General features: G+C 56.9%; 1 protein-coding gene and 1 long non-coding RNA gene across 2 annotated transcripts; one reads left to right on the top strand and one right to left on the bottom strand.

Moving 5' to 3' along the window:
* Positions 1-5,701: 5,701 nt before the first annotated feature.
* Positions 5,702-11,327, bottom strand: COMMD7 (COMM domain containing 7). The gene is made up of 9 exons (XM_063172354.1): positions 11,203-11,327; positions 9,877-9,930; positions 9,689-9,791; positions 8,092-8,148; positions 7,974-8,011; positions 7,322-7,412; positions 7,149-7,198; positions 6,614-6,662; positions 5,702-6,108 (listed from the first exon to the last, which is right to left on the bottom strand). The coding sequence occupies exons 1-9, from the start codon at positions 11,284-11,286 to the stop codon at positions 6,032-6,034; spliced, it is 603 nt and encodes a 200-aa protein (XP_063028424.1). The 5' UTR covers positions 11,287-11,327; the 3' UTR covers positions 5,702-6,031.
* Positions 8,584-12,507, top strand: LOC134426952 (uncharacterized). The gene is made up of 3 exons (XR_010030065.1): positions 8,584-9,221; positions 9,334-9,439; positions 11,674-12,507. It is a non-coding gene; the product is annotated as an uncharacterized LOC134426952 (long non-coding RNA).
* The last annotated feature ends 6,809 nt before the right edge of the window (positions 12,508-19,316 follow it).

Here is a 19,316-nt window from a genome sequence, read left to right as displayed (position 1 = left end):
GGAGCCGGGGCAGTCCAGGGGGGCTGGGGTGGGATGACGGGGGTGACGCCCGGCTTTGGGGTGGGCGAAGAAAAGTGTGGCTGCGGGGCTCCCGGCTGGGAAAGCGCTTGTGGGAACTGCGGGGGAGATGGTGCTGCTGGCAGCGAGAGGCGGGGGGGCGAGGTCGGGGGGCTGCCTGCCGGGTGCGGGGAGGGAGGGTCCTGGGGCCAGGAGGAGGATTGGGGCTGAGGAAGGGATGAGGGAGAGGAATGCGTCGAGGAAAGGGGACGGGGGAGGGAGGGATGGAGGGAGGGATGCTCGGGGATTGAGGATGCAGGGAGATATCCTGGAGGAGGGCGGGCAGGATGCCCCGGGGAGAGAGGGCGGGGGACGGGAGCGGTGGATGCAGGAGAGAAGCCCGGAGAATGGAGGGCGCGGGGCGGGGTGTCCGGAGGGTGGGACCGGGAGGGTGCGGGGAGCGATGGGGGTGTCCGGGGGGTGGGACCGGGAGGGTGCGGGGAGCGAGGGGGGTGTCCGGAGGGTGGGACCGGGTTGATGAGGGGAGCGGTAGGGGTGTCGGGAGGGTGGGACCGGGAGGGTGCGGGGAGCGAGGGGGGTGTCCGGAGGGTGGGACCGGGAGGGTGCGGGGAGCGAGGGGGGTGTCCGGAGGGTGGGACCGGTGGGTGCGGGGAGCGGTGGGGGGAGCGCGGGCCCTGCGCGGTGCTCTGGCGCCCTCTGCTGCCCCGCACCGCGCTCCGCAGCGGGGGCGGGCCGGGGGCGCCCCGCCCGGCGGTGCCGTGAGTTTGTCGGGTCTCAGCAGCGGGGGTGGAAACGGAGGGGCCCTGCCTGGGGATCCCACCCCAATCCCCGCCCCGCAGGGGTTGCTGAGCCGGATGAACAGGGCTGCCCGCGTTGGTGGTCCCTGGGGAGCGCTGCCAGCACCCACCCGTGTCTCAGCCACCCTGCAGATGAGGGGCAGTGGGGTGAGGGTGCAGGGACAGTCCTCAGCCCCGCGGGACGGCGGGTCGGGCCACCCGGGTGCTGGCGTGACGCCGAGTTCCAGCAAGGGAAGGGCCCTTGACCTTGCTTGCAGCCTTCACATTCTCCCGCAGGAATGTGAGCCGTGCTGTGTCCCTGTGGGCAGCGGTGGCCTCGGCCACCAAACGCCTCCTGCTTGCACCCTGCTCCTTATCCACATCCCAGCTGCCGATGTGAAACAAAGCTGAGGGATGGGGACATGATGGGGGTCATGCACCGTCCTTTCTGTGCTGCTGCCATGGACACCGGCTGCAAGGTGCAGCCTCAGGGCTTGGTGCTGCTGTCATGGATATGGGGCTGCTCCGAGACAGGGATGCTGCAGTGCCGGGGCTGGCACGGGAATCCTCCCCTGGTGGTTCACAGCTCCCCATCCGCACTGGGGCTTGTTAAAATCTCGTTTCCAAGCCAAGCTTTTCCCCAGTGCTGTGGGATGTGTCAGTGGCACAAGGGTTAACCCTGCTTTCCCTTTCTGTCGGTGCCTGGTCTGGGATAACCTCGTTAGCGGTGGCAGTGATGCCCCTGGGACAGAGCAGCCCTATAAACCGGGGCTGAGTGCTGGGAAATGGGCTGAACTGCCTCAGCGGGGGGCTGGTGGGTGCTCCCCCCCGCCAAGCACCAGCCCCTGGCTGTTCAGGGTGTCATGGGGAGGAGAAGCTGTAACACGCTCTTGGGGACAGGATGGATTTGTCACCACAGGGCCTGGCATCCTTTGTGAGGCTGTGCCTGCAAGGGAGTAAACGCCGTCAGCCCTGGATAGGACACCCCAAAGGCACTGAGTGCTCAGAGAGGCTGGCCAAGCCCTGATCCCACAGCTTGGGGGCTCCTCTCTGTCCCCCAGGACCCAGCCCTTCCTCTCAGCCACTTGCAGTGCAGGATCACACAGGGACCTTGTCACCATGGCTGTGCCAACCACACGGGCCTGGGGATGCCCAGGCACTCACTCCTGTTGGGCTGTTCCTTGGAGGGGTGGGGAGCACCCACCCCCATCCTGAGGCTGGCACTGGCCTGGGTGCCCGGGCATTGTTCCTGCCTGTGCTGTTGTGCCACAGTCTGGTTTCTGGTGGCCACCTCCCCTTGCTGTGGGAGAAGATGGGATCCGTATGCTGGAGCATTCATTCCCTCTGCTGATCGACAGCCTGCGGTCTGGCTGAGCAACCCCAATTGTTCCCAGAGTGCTTGGACAAAGAACTGCCTAGAGAGATGGCAAGGCTTGGGAGCAGACGACATGCTAGGAATATTTCCAGTGCCTTGGACACCACCAGTCTCTTCCCCACCTCCTGCAAGAATGGAAGGCAGCAGCTCCGTTTTGCAGGCAGGGTGGGACGTCTTCCCCTGTTCCAAGCAGAGGGTGCAGAATCCTGTCCCAGGCAGGCTGAGCACTCATCCCTGGGAGTGTCCTCATCTCCATGGTGCTGTGCCCAGTGCCGCCCTCACCTCTTCTGCTCCTGTGAGGAGACAGCAAGCACCATGGGACCCCAGGGAGCCCCACGCAGCCCCTAAGGGCCCTAAGGGTGAGGTCTGTGGAAACCAGGATGTCCCAAGGGAGCTCTGTCAGTTCCCACATGACCTGCTCAAGGTCAGACAGAGCCAGCAGTGAGGAGCCTCAATTCCTTCTTTCATTCCCTGCCTGCCCATGGGCTCACAGGCACGAGTGGAGCCCCCATCTGCTCTGCTCCCTCAGAGCAGAGGCTTTTGTTCTCAGGGTTTGGAGAATTCCTTCACATAGGAAAGGAGCAGCAGCATTGGCATTTCTAGAAGGGAGAAGATGCTTCATTTGAAAACATCCCAATTCCCTTGGTCATTAGCATCTGACATGGCTGAGAATCACAACAGCATTGAATCCACACTGGGAACTGACAGAGCCCAGAGTGCAGCCCCTGTTCTTTGCTCTGCTGCTGGCACTGGCAGGGATGAGTGGAAGGATGCCGGGAGCACAGGATCCCCACGGCAGCCGGGCTGCTGGGGCCACTCTGCCATCTCCCCTGCCCCCAGAGACACTGCCTGGCAGCCCGAGGCAGCAGAGGAACCGCAGTGCTGGAGAGGAGAGGGGCTGCACACGGAGGGAGGTGACCGCGTGTGGCTTCAGCATGGCCGCGCTGCCCCTGCCCCGCTGCAGCCGGGAGGGCCCCGTGTCCCCCACAGCAGGGACGGGGATGGGGAGCTGTGCCACGGCCGCCCTGGAGGAAATGGGCCGGGAAAGGGCTCGGGGAGGCAAACGGCCGAGGGAGTTTGGTTAGCTGCACCCCAGGCTGGTGAGGGGCCCCTGTTTCCCCCGCGCCCGCTGTCCCGCCGAGATTAGCGCTCGGCTGGCTGGGCTTGACGGGCAGGAGGAAGGGGCCGCGCACACGAGCACGGCGGGGCCGCCCGGAAACACGGGCAAAACGGGTAGTGGGCTGCTCCTTCTCTCTGCAAACCGGGCACCGGCCTCTCCTCTTCCCTCTGCCAAATGGGCACCAGGCCGCTCCTTCCCTCTGCAAACTGGGCACCGGGCCTCTCCTTCCCTCTGTGAACCGGGCACTGGGCCTCTCCTTCCCTCTGCAAAATGGGTACTGAGCCTCTCCTTCCCTCTGCAAACCGGCCACCGGCCGCTCCTTCTCTCTGCAAACCGGACACCGGGCCTCTCCTTCCCTCTGCAAAACGGGCACTGGGCCTCTCCTCTTTCCTCTGCCAAACGGGCACCGGGCTGCTCCTTCCCTCTGCAAACCGGGCACTGGGCCGCTCCTTCCCCAAAACCGGGCACCGGCCTCTCCTTCCTTCTGCAAACTGGGCACAAGGCCACTCCTTCCCTCCAGGCTCAGCCCTCCCTGTGGCTGTGCCAGCTCCTGGCACAGGGTCTGGACATTGGCCCTCACCCCCTGTGCTGGTGGCCAGGCCTGGGCCGTGCTGTGCAGGAGGGCCATGGGTGCCATGGCTCTCCCAGATCCGTCCTTGCTCCTGGCCAGCAGGAGGGCCATGGCTGCCACAGCTCTCCCAGAGCCGTCCTTGCTCCTGGCTGGCCCCATCAGGAGGGTGACCTGATTCCCTCACGGTTGGTGTCACCCGTGCCAGTGCCACCGGAACTGGCTCCCCCTCCATCCCTTCCCCACGGGGCTGCCAGCTCGTCTCATGCCCAGCCGAGTGCAGGGGACGAAGGGGCGCTGGCGGCTCCCCGGGAGCGCTGGTGGCAGCAGCGAGGTCAGGCCGTGGCACAAATGCCGCCGATCAGAGCTGCCCGTGGGGACCGTGGAGCAGCACAGAGGTGACCCCTGCACTCGGGGTCAGCGGGCTCGGCGTGCGTCAGCCCCGAGCGCCTTAATCCCAACCGGGCAGGGGGAGGAGCGCGGGGGGACGGCGGATTCCTGACCCACAACCGAGCCTGGCATCTTCCCCGCAGCGCCGCGGCCGCTTCCCGACAGAACCGGACAGGGCTGAGCGGTGCCGCCCTGGCACTGCGAGGGTGAGGAGAAATAATGGGAGCAGGCAGCAGAAAATGTAAAGCAAAAAAATTGCTTTTGTCTCGAGAAAGCGGCAGCCATTTGGACTGCTTCTTCCTCCCTGAAATAGCTTTTCCTGCCACCCAAAAGGAGACTGAATATTGTGTAGTACATTGTTTCAGAGGTTTTTGGTTTTGTTTTTTCATTTTTACAGTAAGCACGTGACAAAGATTGAAATGCTTGTGACTGACCTGATATGTGGGAAAATAAATAAATCCATTCCCGGGTTTGCCAGCAGGATTCCCCAGTTCCGAAATACATGGCTCAGCCTGTGCCCACTGTTGTTCCCAGTCACTCCTGCAGCACTGCAGGAAATGCAGTGCAGGGACACTCAGTGCTGGGTTTGCTGCAGCTGGAAACCCACGGGTGAAGCTGTGAGTTGTAGGGAGCTTTGTGATGCCTTTCTCACAGAAATGATCAGTTTGGGATGGGTTTAACAGGAAACAGCTGCTGCTGCAGGGAGCCCCACAGCAGACTGGCAGGATACCATGGGACAGTGAATTCCTTCAGGTGGAGGCTGGAAACACAGTATCTTACTGGGATATTCCCTGGTAATGTGATTTACTCCCTTCACTGGCACTGCTGAGTGTGCCAGGGACACAGGGATGCTTTGGGATGTGCCCTGTAAGAGAAGCTTGCTTCATCCCTCTGCTATGGGAGAGGCTTCAGCCAGCTCAGGACTGCTCCACAGTCTGGACACGAGAGGAACCTTAGTGACTGTAACATTGCCCCAGGTGGGTTGGAGCACCCCTCTGCCTCCTGATGAAGAGCTCATCCCTGCCCTCAGACAACTGAAGAGTGGCGCTAATGGCACTTCATGGGGTTTGGACATATGTCCAAACGGGCTGGGTCTGACTGTGCCATGTCACACAGGCTGCAGATTAAAGAGCAGCACACCCAAATGAGATTTATCTCGTCACCCCCTGACATGTCCCCCCACCCCCATGCACAGAGGCAGCTGTTTGGTTGTTTAAGATTTAAAATCACCTTCCACTGAGATACTTTCCCATAACAAGGCACAATTGGGAAGAAGCTAATCAACGTTTCTTAATACAAGAGAAGAGAAAGGCTTGAAGGGACCACTAAGTGATTCCCCACATTAGATGCTCTCCTTGCTTTCGTCATTCTCTCTGCTTAATCCTTCCAAGTTTCCAAATGATTCTTTGCTTCTGTTTTTCTTTTTCTCACAGAATCAGATTCTTATACAGGAGCAGGATGGGAATGGGTTTATTTCTTTGCTATTTTAGTAAAGGTATCCACATTACTTCTGACCAAAGTTTCTCATAATAGTATAGTAAAAAAAAAAAAAAAAAAAAAAAAAGATGAGTGGACTTGTAGGTGCTTTGAAAAAGCTGAAACTTAGCCCAAGTTTCAGGTTCTAAAGGATTGATGGGTCCTGCTGGGCCATGACACCACTGCTCATTGCACAGCTTGTCTTCTCTTATCAGGGTGTGAAGAGTCAGCTGGGAAAGAGCAGATCTGCAGGCCCACGAGGAGGAATTAAACATCCCGGACAGATGTCGGCTCAGCTCTGTGCAGCTTCAGCTGAAGCTTTCCAGGCTGGTTTTGACCCGTTCCATTTCATGCAGAAAACTGTAGAACTGGGGCAAAGTTAACTCTACAGAGAGAAAAAAAAAAAAAAAAAAAAAAAAAAGGCATCAAATCTTAGATTTCAGGTTACATTTCCAATATTGGCAAAGCTGTTCTGGTGCTACCATGGAGCAACTCATGTTCACCTAAGCCGGGCAGGATTAGCCACTGTGATTCCCAGCAGCTGGTTCCTTATGCTAGCCAGGCTGCCAGGGGGGCCAGGCTGGGATCTCCCAACAGCACTCCATGCTTGGGAATAATTTCTTTTCCTCCTCTGCCCTGCTGCTCTGACTGCTCAATGTTTACTGAGGCCCAGATGTGAAGGTGCCCAAAAGTCAGTGTTCCCAAACAGTTTTGGAGTGCCTGTGGGGCAGGAACAGCCACAGTGCTGGAGAGGCTGAAGCAGGAGTAACCACAGTGATGCTTTTGCAGTGACCCCACCCTGGTTCTGCCCCCAGACTCCCCCAGCAACACCCTGAGCCCCAAACTGCAGCTTTCCCGTCCTTCCCTCCTGTCCAGAACTGTTAACTCACCAACATACACGTTTTCCAATTGGCTCCCTTTTTTAACCACCAGCTTCAGCTTGGGGAAAGGAAAAAAGCAGAAGTATTTTAGTTCAGAGACCTGTTCTGAGCACCAGGAGAGGACAGCAGAGCAGGAGTCTGCTGTGAGTTTGACTGCTGCACAGCACACGCATCTTTGTCAGGCTTTTCAAGAAGCGTCACTGTAGGAACAGATACCCTGGGCATTGGGAAGATCTCTGGAAGTCCTTGATCCCGCTTTCCCTCCCTCCTAAAGAGGGGACCTGAAAAAACTGAGCTTTTTGAACAGCTTTTCAGGATGGGCCATGTTCCTGTGATATCTCATGTCTTCAGAGGAGAAACAAACAGCAGCGTGTCTGCTCTCTGCTGGCAGCAGCACTTGGAGACTGAAGATGCAGTCACAGAGTTCCTGTGAGACCCACAGAGCCTCCCTCTCCCTCCCTCACTGCCAGTCCTTCCCACATGCCTGGCTGGAGCTTGTTCCTCACTGCCCTACAAGCTGAACTCTGTGATGTGGGAGATTTACCTGTAAGAAGATACTTCCCACTTTTTCCAGCTCGCTGCTCCCAGCAGTCACTGTGAGTCAGAAAGAAGAGAAGGCAGATAATCTGTTAGTTAAGCAGTGAAATAAAACATCATTTAGCCAAGACCTGCTGCTGGGTTTCCCAACCCCTCCAGTTTATGTTGTAGCTCTATTACCTCCAAACTTCCATTCCATGTCTATCAGCTGGTTAATCATCAGTGTCTGACCCACAGCCAGGCGTGTCAGGGTGGGGGAATTCACCTTCCACTACAAGAATAAAAGACACACCAGCAATTAATTCAGGGAGGTCTCTGTTTGTACCTGAAACTTCAACAAGAGTCAGAATGAAGACAGAGCATGGCAGAAGCCCAGAGTAAAGAGAGAACTAATGTGATCAGGAGGGCTTTCAGAGGTGTTTGAGTCCTGCTAGGATTTCCATCTGCCCTGTCACTTCTGTAAATGAAACTGACTGGTTTTGTTTTAGCACTGGTTCGCTGTAACAATATCTGTGCAAGAAGCCATGTGTTCATGTAACTGCATGACCTCAGAGCTCAAAGCATGGGAAGCACAAAAACATCACATGAAAGCCACACAGCAGTGCAGGAACTGTGACACTGATGGGGGAGAGGCCCTGGCAGACCAGAGGTATCCCCAGACAGAGTGCTCCTTATTAGTTCTCTGAGGATCTTCAGTTCAAAATCCCAAGCTGGTTTTGAAGAAAATTCCCAACGTGCTGATGTGTCTCAGGAGCACAGTGGGGTTTTATGAGTTCCCACTCACAGAACTGACATTTTGTTAGCTTAGAAACAAGCAAAAATATATGAATACCTGTTCTGCAAAGTAACTGGCCTTCTCTTCACTGAGGCCTGTGGGGGGAAACCATATGAGATTACTATATGTGATAAATATTAATTATCTTTTATTTAGTGGAAATCATGTGACCTACCTAGAGCAATGAAATCTGCTCTGACTTGTTCAGGAGACAGATTCCTCTTCAGGGCACCTGAATAAACACCACAAAGAAGAAAAGAAATCACTTTTTAATGAGTCAAACCAATTTTTATTGAGTCAAACAGAGGCAGGGACAGGACCCAACGATGGAAAGCCTCTGTTTCTGAGCTGTGTTTTGAAGCAAACCACAGCTCCTCGGAGATTGGAAACCCAGTCGTGCCTGCCAGTATCTGTGCAGATGCCCGGTGCTTTAAAAGTCCGGGCTCTGGGAGTGCCTGGGAGAGGGCGAGATCCCATTGCAGGTATCCATGGGAACAGCGACAGCGGTTATGTTTTGAAGCTGCTGCTTTCTCTCCTGTAGCCGCTTTGCTTGTTAAAGGAGAACTGTTAAGGCTGGCGGGCTGCTAATTTGACCTACCTGCTGTGTTTGGGATGATGGGTGTGAACGTGTGCATATAACACTTTCCCCCGCTGCGCCTTCCCCCTTTGTTCTGGGGCCCAGGCAGCGCAGGGACCTTTACAAGGATTCTGCTCTCTGAAGCCAAGAGCAGGAATCTCATAAATTCAAGGAGACTGCCAGCCCCACGTGGCTTTCCGGCTGTGTAGCACACAGGCAAAGTTATCTGCTGTGATCTGTCCTGATCCCTGATATCGTGGCATCCCAGAGCTGAGGAAAAGTTACAACGGGATTGAAGCCAGTGCACGCACAGAGGAATGACAAGATGGGGGCACCAAGGCCTGAATCAGGATGGGGAAAAAATGCAAATTCTTCACTAAATCCCCACAAGACGTTGCAGGAAAGAAAATCATTGCTACTCCTGTATAGGAAAAGTTGCTTGAAGCCGTAGGACAAGTTCAAAACAAATTCTGAAAACAGTTGTGCTCAGCATCAGGGCTGTGAAAGAAGCTACAGGGAACCCAGGGCTGAAGGGTAATAGCAAGGGACTATTAATAACAGGAGGGATCAATGGGATGAACGTGCCGTGGAGTGTTTGATGCATTATCGTGTCAAACGGCAGCCACAACATCACAGTAATCCTATAAAGTGCTGGAGTCTGGGGTATTCCAGTGGAATCCCCCCGAACCTCTTCGTCACTGCTTATGAACCAGAAAGAGCTGGACACGGTGAGTGTTTCTCAGTATCTGCAAGGTCAGCTGCCTCCTTCACATGGCCTAGAACTGCAGCACTCCCAGCCCACCCCAAACCTCTATGCACTGTCTTTTTTGTCTCCAACAGCGCTTGGCCTTGGAGGAATTACAGCACTGGGTCACTCGGGTGGAAGTTCCTGCAGAGACTCGGTGCCAACACGACGCTGCCCTGATCTGGCAAAAGGGATTTACAGGTACTGCTTAAACCGAGATGTTGTGCTGCATTTAACGCACAGATATTTAAGGGAGTTTACTTAAGCCCGTGAAATGTGCATGCAGGCAGGGTATAAAGAATACAAAGAGCCACCAAACAGGGGAACTTTTGATTCTTAAGTGCTAAGCACTGTATTAGCTACCATTAACACTTATTGTGCAAACCAAGCCCTGCGGGAATGGCTGGGACAGACTGGCCTCAGGGCAGGATATGCAAATACATCACTTACCGTTGGGTACCAGAAGAATACTTTTGACAATGTTTTTCAGGGGGCCCAAGCTGATTTTATTCATGGTGGCAAAGTCTGAGAGCTGCGTCAGAAATCTTTCTACCTGCTCAAGAGAAAGAGCAGTGACAAAATCTTTTCTCTGTTTCTGACCAGAGCTGCACTCACACATCTCTCCGGTTCTGCCTTACCTCCTTGGGCTCTGTCAGAAAGCGGAAAAGCAATTCAGTCAGCGCTGAGAATTGCTGCGAAGAAACAGGAGAGTGTCAGACTGGGATATCAGCACCTCACCACCCCACCAGCACCATGAGGTGGTGATGTACTCCCCTGACCCAGCTCCACCTGCCTCCTCCTGGACATTGGTCCCAGAGCTGGACCTGTGCTGGTGCCCTGTCCTTGGCATTATGTGATCCCTGTAGATGGGATATGCCCAGGATGCTTTTCAGAGCCTCCCAAGGGGTCTGTGCCGCTGGTAGCTGGCACTGCACAGGGCTTTTGTGATTTGTGGCTAATCGGAAGCTGCTGTTCTATCTTGTGCAATCCAAAAACTGCGAGTGGGAAAAGCTGTGAACATCCAGCCTCATGTTTCACAAACCCCATGGGGTAACCAGACTAACTAGGCAAAGGAAGAGAACTGGTTAAGGGTCTAGTTGCTGCTTTCAGTGTTCTGGGTGTGCAGCTGGCAGGCAGGGATGGAGAGGCTGCTGGCACCAGCACCAGCACTGGCTGTGACCTTCTGGGTATGGCCAAAAGCGGCGTTGGCTGCCTGTGGCTGCAGATCCTGCCCTGCCCTTGGTCTCGGCCATGTAACAGAGAAGGCACTGGGCTGTCACCAGGCTGTCACCAGGCTGATATCCTCAGTCCTGGCAAGCTGGGCTGGAAAAGCATCAGCCTTTCCACTAACTTCAGTCCAAGCTGCACACCCGGTGTGGGTGACCTGGAGGCAGTACCAATGACCAGGACCATTCAGCATGAGGCAGGAAGCACAGGGTGGGAATCTGGGGTGGGATCACAACTTGAACACTCTGTGGTCCCACCACAAACCCCAGTGCTTGACAGGACCCCAGTGCCCACCAGGCACGATCTGAGCCCTCTACCAGGAGCTCCACCAGTGTCCCTGCCCATGGCAGGAACTCCACCAGTGTCCCTGCCCACGGCAGGTGGGTGGAAGTAGATGGTGTTCAAAGTCCTTTCCCGGTGAAACCATTCTGGGATTCCATGATTCTATAAACATCCTTCCAACAGCTCCGGCGTGCGCGGGGCTCACCGGGCTGGACCGGGGCTGTATCACCGGGCACCGGGCACGCTGCCCGCCCTGCCCCGGGCACCGGGCCCAGCAGGGACCCGGCCACGTGGGCCTGGAGACCGTGAGCCCGGCACACCCGGGACTGCTCCGGGGCTGCGCTGCCGGCCGGGTGCAGCTCCCGGTGCCGGCTCCAGCTCCCGGTGCCGCCCCGCCGGTTCCGTGTCCGGGTCTGCCCCCGCCGCCCCCCGCGCCCGTCCCGGTTCCGGCGCACCTGGGCGCTGAGCTGGTTGAGGTTGTGCATGTCGGCGCTGACCGCCTCCGGCACCGGCTCCCGGGTGAAGTTGAGCAGCCCCATGGCGGCGGCGGCGGCGGCTCCGCCCGCCCGGCCCCGGCTCCGGCCCCGGCCCGGCCCCGGCGCCGCCTCAGCCTGAGCATTGGCGGCCGCACTTTCCGCATCGCGCTCACGGCATCGTGGCCCCCGCAGCGGGACCGGGGGTCGGTGGAGCCGGGGGCTGGAGAGCTGGCTGGCAGCTGAGTACTGTGCGATTTTTTACTGTACAAAAACCTTACAAAAAAAAAAAAAAAAAAAAAAAAAGCTTCAAACCATGGTTTATAAGGTGAATAATGGGGTTTTTATTTTTTTAATTTTTGCTTTTGTCTTTTTTTCGGTTTTTTCCTCCAAAAATTCCGCTTGGGAACTGAAACTTCGGTGTGCTTTTCCCTCTCCGACTGCTGTTCCCAGCACTGCTCTCTGCCTGACTCGGGATGATGGGTGGCCCAGGAACGAGCAATCCACATCCCAGGACTGGGCTCCATGGAATGGACAGATGTTGGGCAAGGAAGCAGCAGCCCTGGGATGAGAAATGCCCAGATGTCCATGGGTCAAGATTCCATAGGGATATTTCAGCTCGATTCTCGACATAATCCGTATGCAGGAGGTCTCCTTGACTCAAAGATGTGTTGTAGGCAGGCAGAGGAATTGCCTTCTCATGCCCTTTACACAGTCTTGTTTCTGTTCAGTCTGAGGAGGAAGGCCTTGGTCCAAGAATATTGAAACTTGATTTATTCACACAGAGGACAATGGAACTGATTCCATCCTGAAGGACTCTTTTGCCTAAAATTGCTGTTTCACAGCTTCCCTTGAGCAGGAGTAGGAGCTCTCCAGGATTCCTCTATCAGTGTGAACGTGTCTGATCCATTTCATCAGGGAAGGTGCTCCCTGTCTGTCAGGCCAGAGGACAGTGTGTAAAAACCTTTGTGGAAGGGTAAAACCTCGACAGTCCACAGGTGTTCTGGTTTATTACTGACACTTGCAACTGCAAATGAGAATATAGGAAATTTCATAGTGCTTTCACTGTGAGACTATCCCAGCAGTGGTTTATAAACAAGGAGATAAGCAGCTAAGTACCACTAATGACGAGGAGTTAAGAGATATTTCCTGGTTGTCCGGATGGAAATAGCTTCCAACTTCCTTTTTTTCCCCCTCTACCTCCCAGACCAGCTGGGAAAGTTTCTGTTTCCTAGATTCAAGGTGCGACTGTGCACCTCCTCGATTTTTGGGGTGAAAAAAAATGGATCCTAAATATTTAAGACACCTTTAAACAAGGGACATATATTGGAACAATATATTCTGTATATATTTTGGAACAAAATATATATTCTGCATATATATTGGAACAATGTATTCTGTATTCATTTCTGTGGTGAACATCCGAGTCAGCATGTTTAAACCATGGGAAATCCTTGCATCTAAAAATGAGTTAATTTGAACTAAAACTCCTCGAGGAAACGGGATGCAGGGGGTCGTACAGGATACCAGTATGTGTGAACACAGAATTCCTCTCCAGCTTTAAAATCCTGCATACAGCCCTATGCAATTTTTCCCAAGTGTAAATTAGTAGTTGCAGTTAATTATCGCACATTTTCACAGCTGCCACATCTCCCCCTGTACTCTGTGTCCCAAAACTTGAAGGCAGGCAAGAGTCAGCGTTCTGCCTGGTTTGCAGCCGAGGCCAGCCGTGCAGGAGCAGTGTGTGGTGGATCTCTCCTTGCCGTGTCCTCCCGGGGTGATGCTTTCGGAGCTCCTTAAGGGCGCTCTGGGTGCGCGCGTGTGCGAGCACGCCGCAGCTCCCGCAGCACGGTGATGCCAGCGATGTTAAACTATTTCTCAGGCAGAGAACCAAATTCTTGGGGAAAGTTGAGTGACGGGATCAAAGAAGAAGAAGAGTCTCGGCTGACGTACGTGGTCACAACATCCTGTTCAAACATCTCCAGGAAATTCTGTGGTGCTTCCCCCTGGGCTGGCGTGCGAGCGCCATGAGCCCGGCCATGGCAGGGGCGGCTCTGCGCTGCCAGAACCTACTCGGTTCCCAAACCAAGAAGGATTTACTGCAATAAAAGAGCAGGTTGCAGGGTGATGGCCGTGGTTATGGGGGTGTCTGGCGGGGGATGGTGCTCAGCGTGCGGGCAGAGCCCCAGGGCTGCCGTAGGGGTGCAGGCAGCCATCAGCCCATGGGTGCTCCTGCCAGGCCATTCTCATGCAGAGCGCGTTGTGATGGACTCATCAGAGCTGAGGACAGGCCAAGGGCAGCAGTTTGGAGTTGCAGGTATGTGCCCTTGTTCACCATAAATACCAAAGTAAATGCAGCAGCCAAAGAGCAACGGGGACATACACACACACAGGAAGTCTGAAAAGGGTGCTCTCCAAACGGAGCAGAGGATCCATGTGCCCTACTTGAGATGCATTTTTCAGTTTCATTTCACACGTCAAACCTGAAAAGCTTCCTCAGCACTTGGAGACTGTTACCCCATGAATGCTCCTTATTATGTGTTCTCTAGAGATCACATCCTGGGGTGTCCCCATCCTGTTCTCTGATGCCATTATCTATGCCAAGCTCTCCCAGCCCTTTACAGCTGCTCCCAGGTCAGCCTTGCAGCTGAAGTGGGGAGCATTGCCTGCATTTGCCAGCCTGAGAAAGGCCTGGAAAAGGCAAGAGTGTGTGAAGAAGCCAGGGGGGCTCTCACCCAGCTGGTCAGAGCCATCTACTCTCTGATGTTCTGCCCACCTGCAGTGTCTGCCTTGGGCTGGAAGCACTAAGACAACATCTCCAGACACAGTCTGAGGGATGCTGTGACTCCTCCTGGCTGCCCAGCTGAAACTTCTGAGGAGTTAGTTCTGTCCTCCGGGATAAATGAGATCTTTGAGACCAGGATTTCAGTTTCTTCTGCAGTTCAATGCCCCATCACTCTCCTCAGCCTTTGGTCCCGGGCAGACACTGCTGCAGGAACAATTAGCTGCCAGCTTTTCATGCAGAGGTGGAGCAGGGCTGGGAGTTCCACTGCTGGGCTCTGGCACACTCCTGCCTTGCAGCCACAGGCAAAACACTCCCTCTTTCTCCCAGCTCCTCTGCTCCTGAGCAGGGACCATAATCCCTGACCCGGGCAGGCAAGAGCAGCTCTGGAGCTGGCCTGGAGGGAGGGGGCTCTGCAGGCAGCCACCCCCTGGGAGCAGCGCTCCTCTTGATGAAAGTGGATGTGCTGAGGAGGGTGGTTTGGGGAGGCCTCGTCACTTCAGATTAGGCTGTAGCAGGCGTATCCTGTTTTCGAGGAAAAAGAGGATTTTGTGGCCAGCTTTGTTAGAGAGGCATTGAAGATTTTTCTTTGTGTGCCTCGGCGTTTGAAGTTTGCAGGCGGTAGCTGCAGACTTTCTAGATGTTCTGGTTACACGGATGACACTTATTTTTAACCTTATTTTTATTAGAGGTTTGTATCATGTGGGCCTGGCCAGCCCACAGGAAGGGCTAGAAACTTCTTGTAGGAGGGATAACATTTCCTATCTGTGTGTAAACAGCAATTCCCCCCAGATGGGAAAAGCTAGCCCAGCTGTAAGGCAGGCTGGGGCTGTATTCCCACATGTGGCAGCAGGATGAGGCTCTCCCACAACAGGAACAGACCTTGCTTCCAGCAGCCAGAGCCCTGCTGAGTGGCACAGCTCTCCCCAGACTCAGGAGAGGTGCCAGGAACAGGAGACCTGCTCTGGGGAGCCGTGGTGAGGAGCTGCTGAGAGCTGTGATGGAGCAGCACTGGTGGAGCTGGTGGAGAGGCAGGCAGCCAGCACAGGGCTGGGGTGAGGGCTCAGACAATGAAGATACTCGTGGAAGAGGAGGAGACATCCTGTGGGACGTGCTCTGATGGGGTCTTGCAGTGAAGAATGCTGTGCAGTGAGAATGACATTATTGTGGGCTGGGAAAGAGCCTCTGAGCTGGGTGTACACCAACATGGGAGCCCCAAAGCCTGAGCACAGCAGGAGCATCGCTGCCAACCTCGGTGCAAAGAGAAGTTCCTCCTGCTCTGAGCCCCAGCTTGCATCTGTCCAGGCTGATTTAATGGTGCTGGTGCTCCTCCCTGCCTGCAAGAAGACTAAACAAGTGCTCAGCCATTACTGGGATGTGGAACCTGGGACCCACAAGATCCGGAGGTGGCGAGGTTACACTCAGCTGTAGGTAATGGCACATTTATTTATTTGTGGAGGATCTCCAGGAACGCTGCTGTGATACATGGAGTAGGTCCCAACCCAAACCCTTGGGTGCAAAGCAAAAGATGGGAGGTGGTGGCAGCCAGAGCAGAGCTCTGCAGGGAGTGGCATTGCCTGGCCAGGGTGACAAAGGAGAATTTTAGGAAGAATTAGAAGAGAGAGATCTGGGTGGACAGAGAGGAGCTGGGCTTGGTGCCATACCCCAGGTGTATTTTAGAGAAGGCACTGCCTGAGCAGCCTTCAGTGAAGGGTTCAGGGTTGGGAGTGAGGAGTTACGTGTGGAAAAGCTGGCATGGTTGCTGGGAAGCCTGTGAAAAATGAGGAGTCACTTCCAATGTGAATGGATGTTGCCAGTCCCAACTGTGTGACAGTGACAGGGAATGTCTCCTTCAGCTGGTGGGTCACTGGCTCCATGAATTTGAGATGCCAGCCAGCCGAAGGAGCACAGCCAGATGAGGGAATGGTTCTGACTGGAATGACATTTTGCAGAAGCCGAGCAGCCCAGCCTTGCTGCCAATGGGCAGGGATGTGTCCGTGGCACGGTGTGCAGAGGACATGCTGCTTGTGCCCAGGGGTGCTGAGGGACCCCCCAGGTCTCCCTCCCTGCTCACATGAGCTGCCTGCTCCTTGCAGGCCTGCAGTGGAGGAGCTTTGCCCACACAGCCGTGTCCCATCATTGGTCTATGCTGGGTGGGAAGCAGTGAAGGAGCTGCTTTGGTACTCTCCTGACAGAGACTGCTGATGCCAGCCCTGGCTCAACAGGAGAGCCTGGAATGTGTGGCAGGAGCCTGGGTATAAAATCTCTGTAAAGGTACCTTGTTTCCCATGAAATGACGTACACATTCTCTTGATTGTTATGAAATAAACTCCCAGCATCTCTCTGTGGTGTGTGTAGCAGAGACAGGAAAAGGATCAGGCTGTGGCTCACTGTCTGCCAGAGCTGCTTTGTCTGGTACCAGACCTTTCCCACAAGCAGTTTGCAGAGCCTTGCTCTCCTGAATTAAATGATAACTGAGGGGCAGAGAGGGAAAGAGGGCGTTTCGGCTGGCGGGAGATTGATGGCAGGTCAGGGAGGCCAACAGCAGCAGGAAGGTTTCCGCAGAAAGGGAGAGGAACCCGTGGATGCTGGAAGGGCTGATTCCACCCTCACAGTGCCCTGGAAACTCTCAGGAGCACAGCTCTCAAAAGCATTTCCCTTTCCTTAATCTGGGAAAACAAATGGGAGTAAAATCTGTTTGTTTGTTTTAATCTACTCACCCGAGCTGCGAATAGGCTTTAGGTTTATGTGGTGCATGTTTGTTTGAATGGCGATGTTTAGTATCCCCAGGGGCTTATTCAGAGTGGGTTTCTCAGCTCCTCCTGTTCACTTGCAGAGCATTTTTCACATTTGCTGCCAAATTTTTCATGCTTGTGTTCTGCAGGGATGGAGGTGTGGTTTGGGGGAACCTGCTGTACAGGCCTGGGGCTGGTCCTGCAGATTTCAGACACTTTGGCTAACTAAGATTTCCTCCTGACCTTGAAAGCTCATTTCTATCACACCAGGATAATCATGTTGCTTTTCTTACTGTTATACACTTTTCTGCTGAATCTAGAAGTAATAACAGGCAAGCAGGGAAGATTATGCCCCACGTGGACTCCGGATGCTTTGTCTGGGGCAGGAGAGGCGCGGGCTGTGTCCCTGGCCCCGGGACAGCCCTGCAAGTGCCTTGCCTCTGGACGGGAAAGAACAAACAAAAACTGAATGTGAAACTTGTGAGGCTTTGTCTGCGAGGTTGTGCTGCACGGGGCAGTGTGGGTGCTGCTGGAAACCGATGGGCAGAGCTGGCTCGGTGGGCGAGGGCTCTGCCCGGCCCTGGGGCGCCAAGGGAGTCTCCTCTGCCTCGGGGATTGAGCTGCGTGGGGCTCCGAGGGCCGAGCCCCGGAGAAATGATGAATCCTGGGGGATGCTGGGCAGTGGAGGTGATACCAGGACGCCGGCGGGTACCAGGGGGTGGGTGGGGAGCCCCGGTAGAGTGTGAGACACCGGAGGAACGTGGAGCCTTCGGAGAGGGATGCTGAGCCCCGCGGGGGTGATGCGGAGCACCGGGGAGGGTCTGCGGGGAGCCGGGGCACGGGGAATGTGGGGCGCCAGGCGGTGTCCCAGGCGATGTGGGGCAGCGGATGGGACACATTGGGGCACCGGGGGGTGCGGAGTCACGGCGGGGAGGATGTGGCGCCCCGAGGGACGAGGGCCCTGGGGGAATGCGGGACCCCGATGGGCTTGGGGGGCCCGGCGGGTGCGGTGGTGCTGCGGGCCCCGCGCTCCCCTCCCCCGCCATGGGGCGGCGAAGGAGGAGGAGGAGGAGGAGGGGCTGCCCAGCACGGGCAGGGTTAAAACGCCATGTAATCGGAGCGCGGGGCTGTCGGGGGCCGGCCGGGGCGCGGGCAGCGGCGAGCGGCGGCGCGGCCCCGCTGGACGGCGCGTCCCGCCGCGGCGCAGGTGAGCGCTGGACGGGGGCACCGGAGCCTCCGAGCCGGAGCCGTGGCACATCCTCGTGGGCGGCTTTGTTGTCCGCGGCCGTGGCGGGGGGACAATGAGGCGGGAGGGGAAGGCGGCACCGGGCGCACCGGAGCGCCGGGCGGGAGCGCCCCGGCCAGTCTGGCGGCCCCGGTGCCCGGTAACCGGGGACTCGCGGCTTCGCCCCGCGGGCTGGGACAGGCGGCAGGGGGTGGTGGGCCCGACGGCCACTTGTTGCCGGCACTCGGCTCTGGGGCGTGTTGTAGGGATCACAGCTCCCACAGCTTCGGGCATGGTCCCCTAAGTCCCCCTGGTCCCGCCCACCCCTCCGGTCCCGTTGCAGCTTTGGGAGTTTCCCGCGGAAGCCCCGGGGGCGCGTCCCGACACTGTCACGGCGGGGCCGGTGCGGGACCCCCGCGACCCGCGGGGCCGGGCCGGGCTGAGCCAGGGCAGCGGCGGGAGGGTCCCCTCGCGGTACGGCGAGTGGTGGCTCGGGGGGGCCGGAGTCCCCTGCCCGGCTCCATCGTCCCGGGCAGCGCCGCCTCCAGGCCGGGGGCACCGTGCGGAGCTGCCGGAGGTACCGGGGCACGGTGGCGCTGCTGCCCCGGGCCGAACACCTTTGTTTTCGGTTCTCGGTCGGGTGTCTGACAGCCCATCTTCCCTTTCTGTTGGCAGGAAAAGAGGTTCCCGGCGGCGCCTCGGGCGCGAAGCCTCCCCGGGGCCGATCCGGAGGGACGGGGTGGCCGGAGCAGGTATCGACCGGAGGGCTGTGCTGGCGTCCGCCTGCTGCCGAGCCCGCGGGGAGCCTCCGGGGAGGGGAGATCAGCGAAGAGGCAGGAATGAACTCTTCGGCGTGGCCCCAGCGTGGGGCACAGGTCCCGGGCAGGCGGGAGAGGGGAGCGCGGGGGGACCCCTGGGCGAGAGCTGGTCCTGGGGCGAGGGGTGGTCCTGGGGCGAGGGGTGGTCCTGGGGCGAGTGGTGGTCCTGCAACGGCCTCCCTCGGAATGGGAGAGGGCAAGGAGGGGATGGCTGGACAGTGCTGCCCTCAGCAGTACTGGTACTCTCCTTTCCTGCCTCAGTTTCCAAATTTTTAATCAGCTGAGGAGGAGTGAGGCCGGGTATCCCAGCCCCACGTCTGGGGCTGGAAGGGCGGCCATGGGGACCAGCGAGGTGTCATTGTCATCTTTGGTCCTCTCGTTCAGGGGGAGAATGAAGCGGTGACGACTCCGGACAGAAGCCTGGCCACCTCCGAGCGGGCCTCAGCTGTGCACCAGAGCCCCCCGAGCCCCCCGAGGCTCCAGCCCTGCCCGCAGCCCCTGCCCCAGGCCGCGGGGCTCGGCGGGATCCCAGCGGG

Source organism: Melospiza melodia, chromosome 19, assembly GCF_035770615.1.
Source record: "Melospiza melodia melodia isolate bMelMel2 chromosome 19, bMelMel2.pri, whole genome shotgun sequence".
NCBI classification, from domain to species: domain Eukaryota; kingdom Metazoa; phylum Chordata; class Aves; order Passeriformes; family Passerellidae; genus Melospiza; species Melospiza melodia.
The sequence above is the reverse complement of the archived record's forward strand: the minus strand, read 5'-3'. Positions and strand labels throughout refer to the sequence as shown.

Bases quoted from the DNA above. Each gene is read 5' to 3' on its own strand.
- COMMD7 (XM_063172354.1), bottom strand. From the start codon at position 11,286: ATGGGGCTGCTCAACTTCACCCGGGAGCCGGTGCCGGAGGCGGTCAGC. The intron at 8,149-9,688 runs GTAAGTGATGTA...GTGTTTATTCAG, and splicing joins TATTCTTCTGGTACCCAACG to GTGCCCTGAAGAGGAATCTG. The intron at 6,663-7,148 runs GTAAATCTCCCA...CCTTTCCCCAAG, and splicing joins TGGGAAGTATCTTCTTACAG to CTGAAGCTGGTGGTTAAAAA.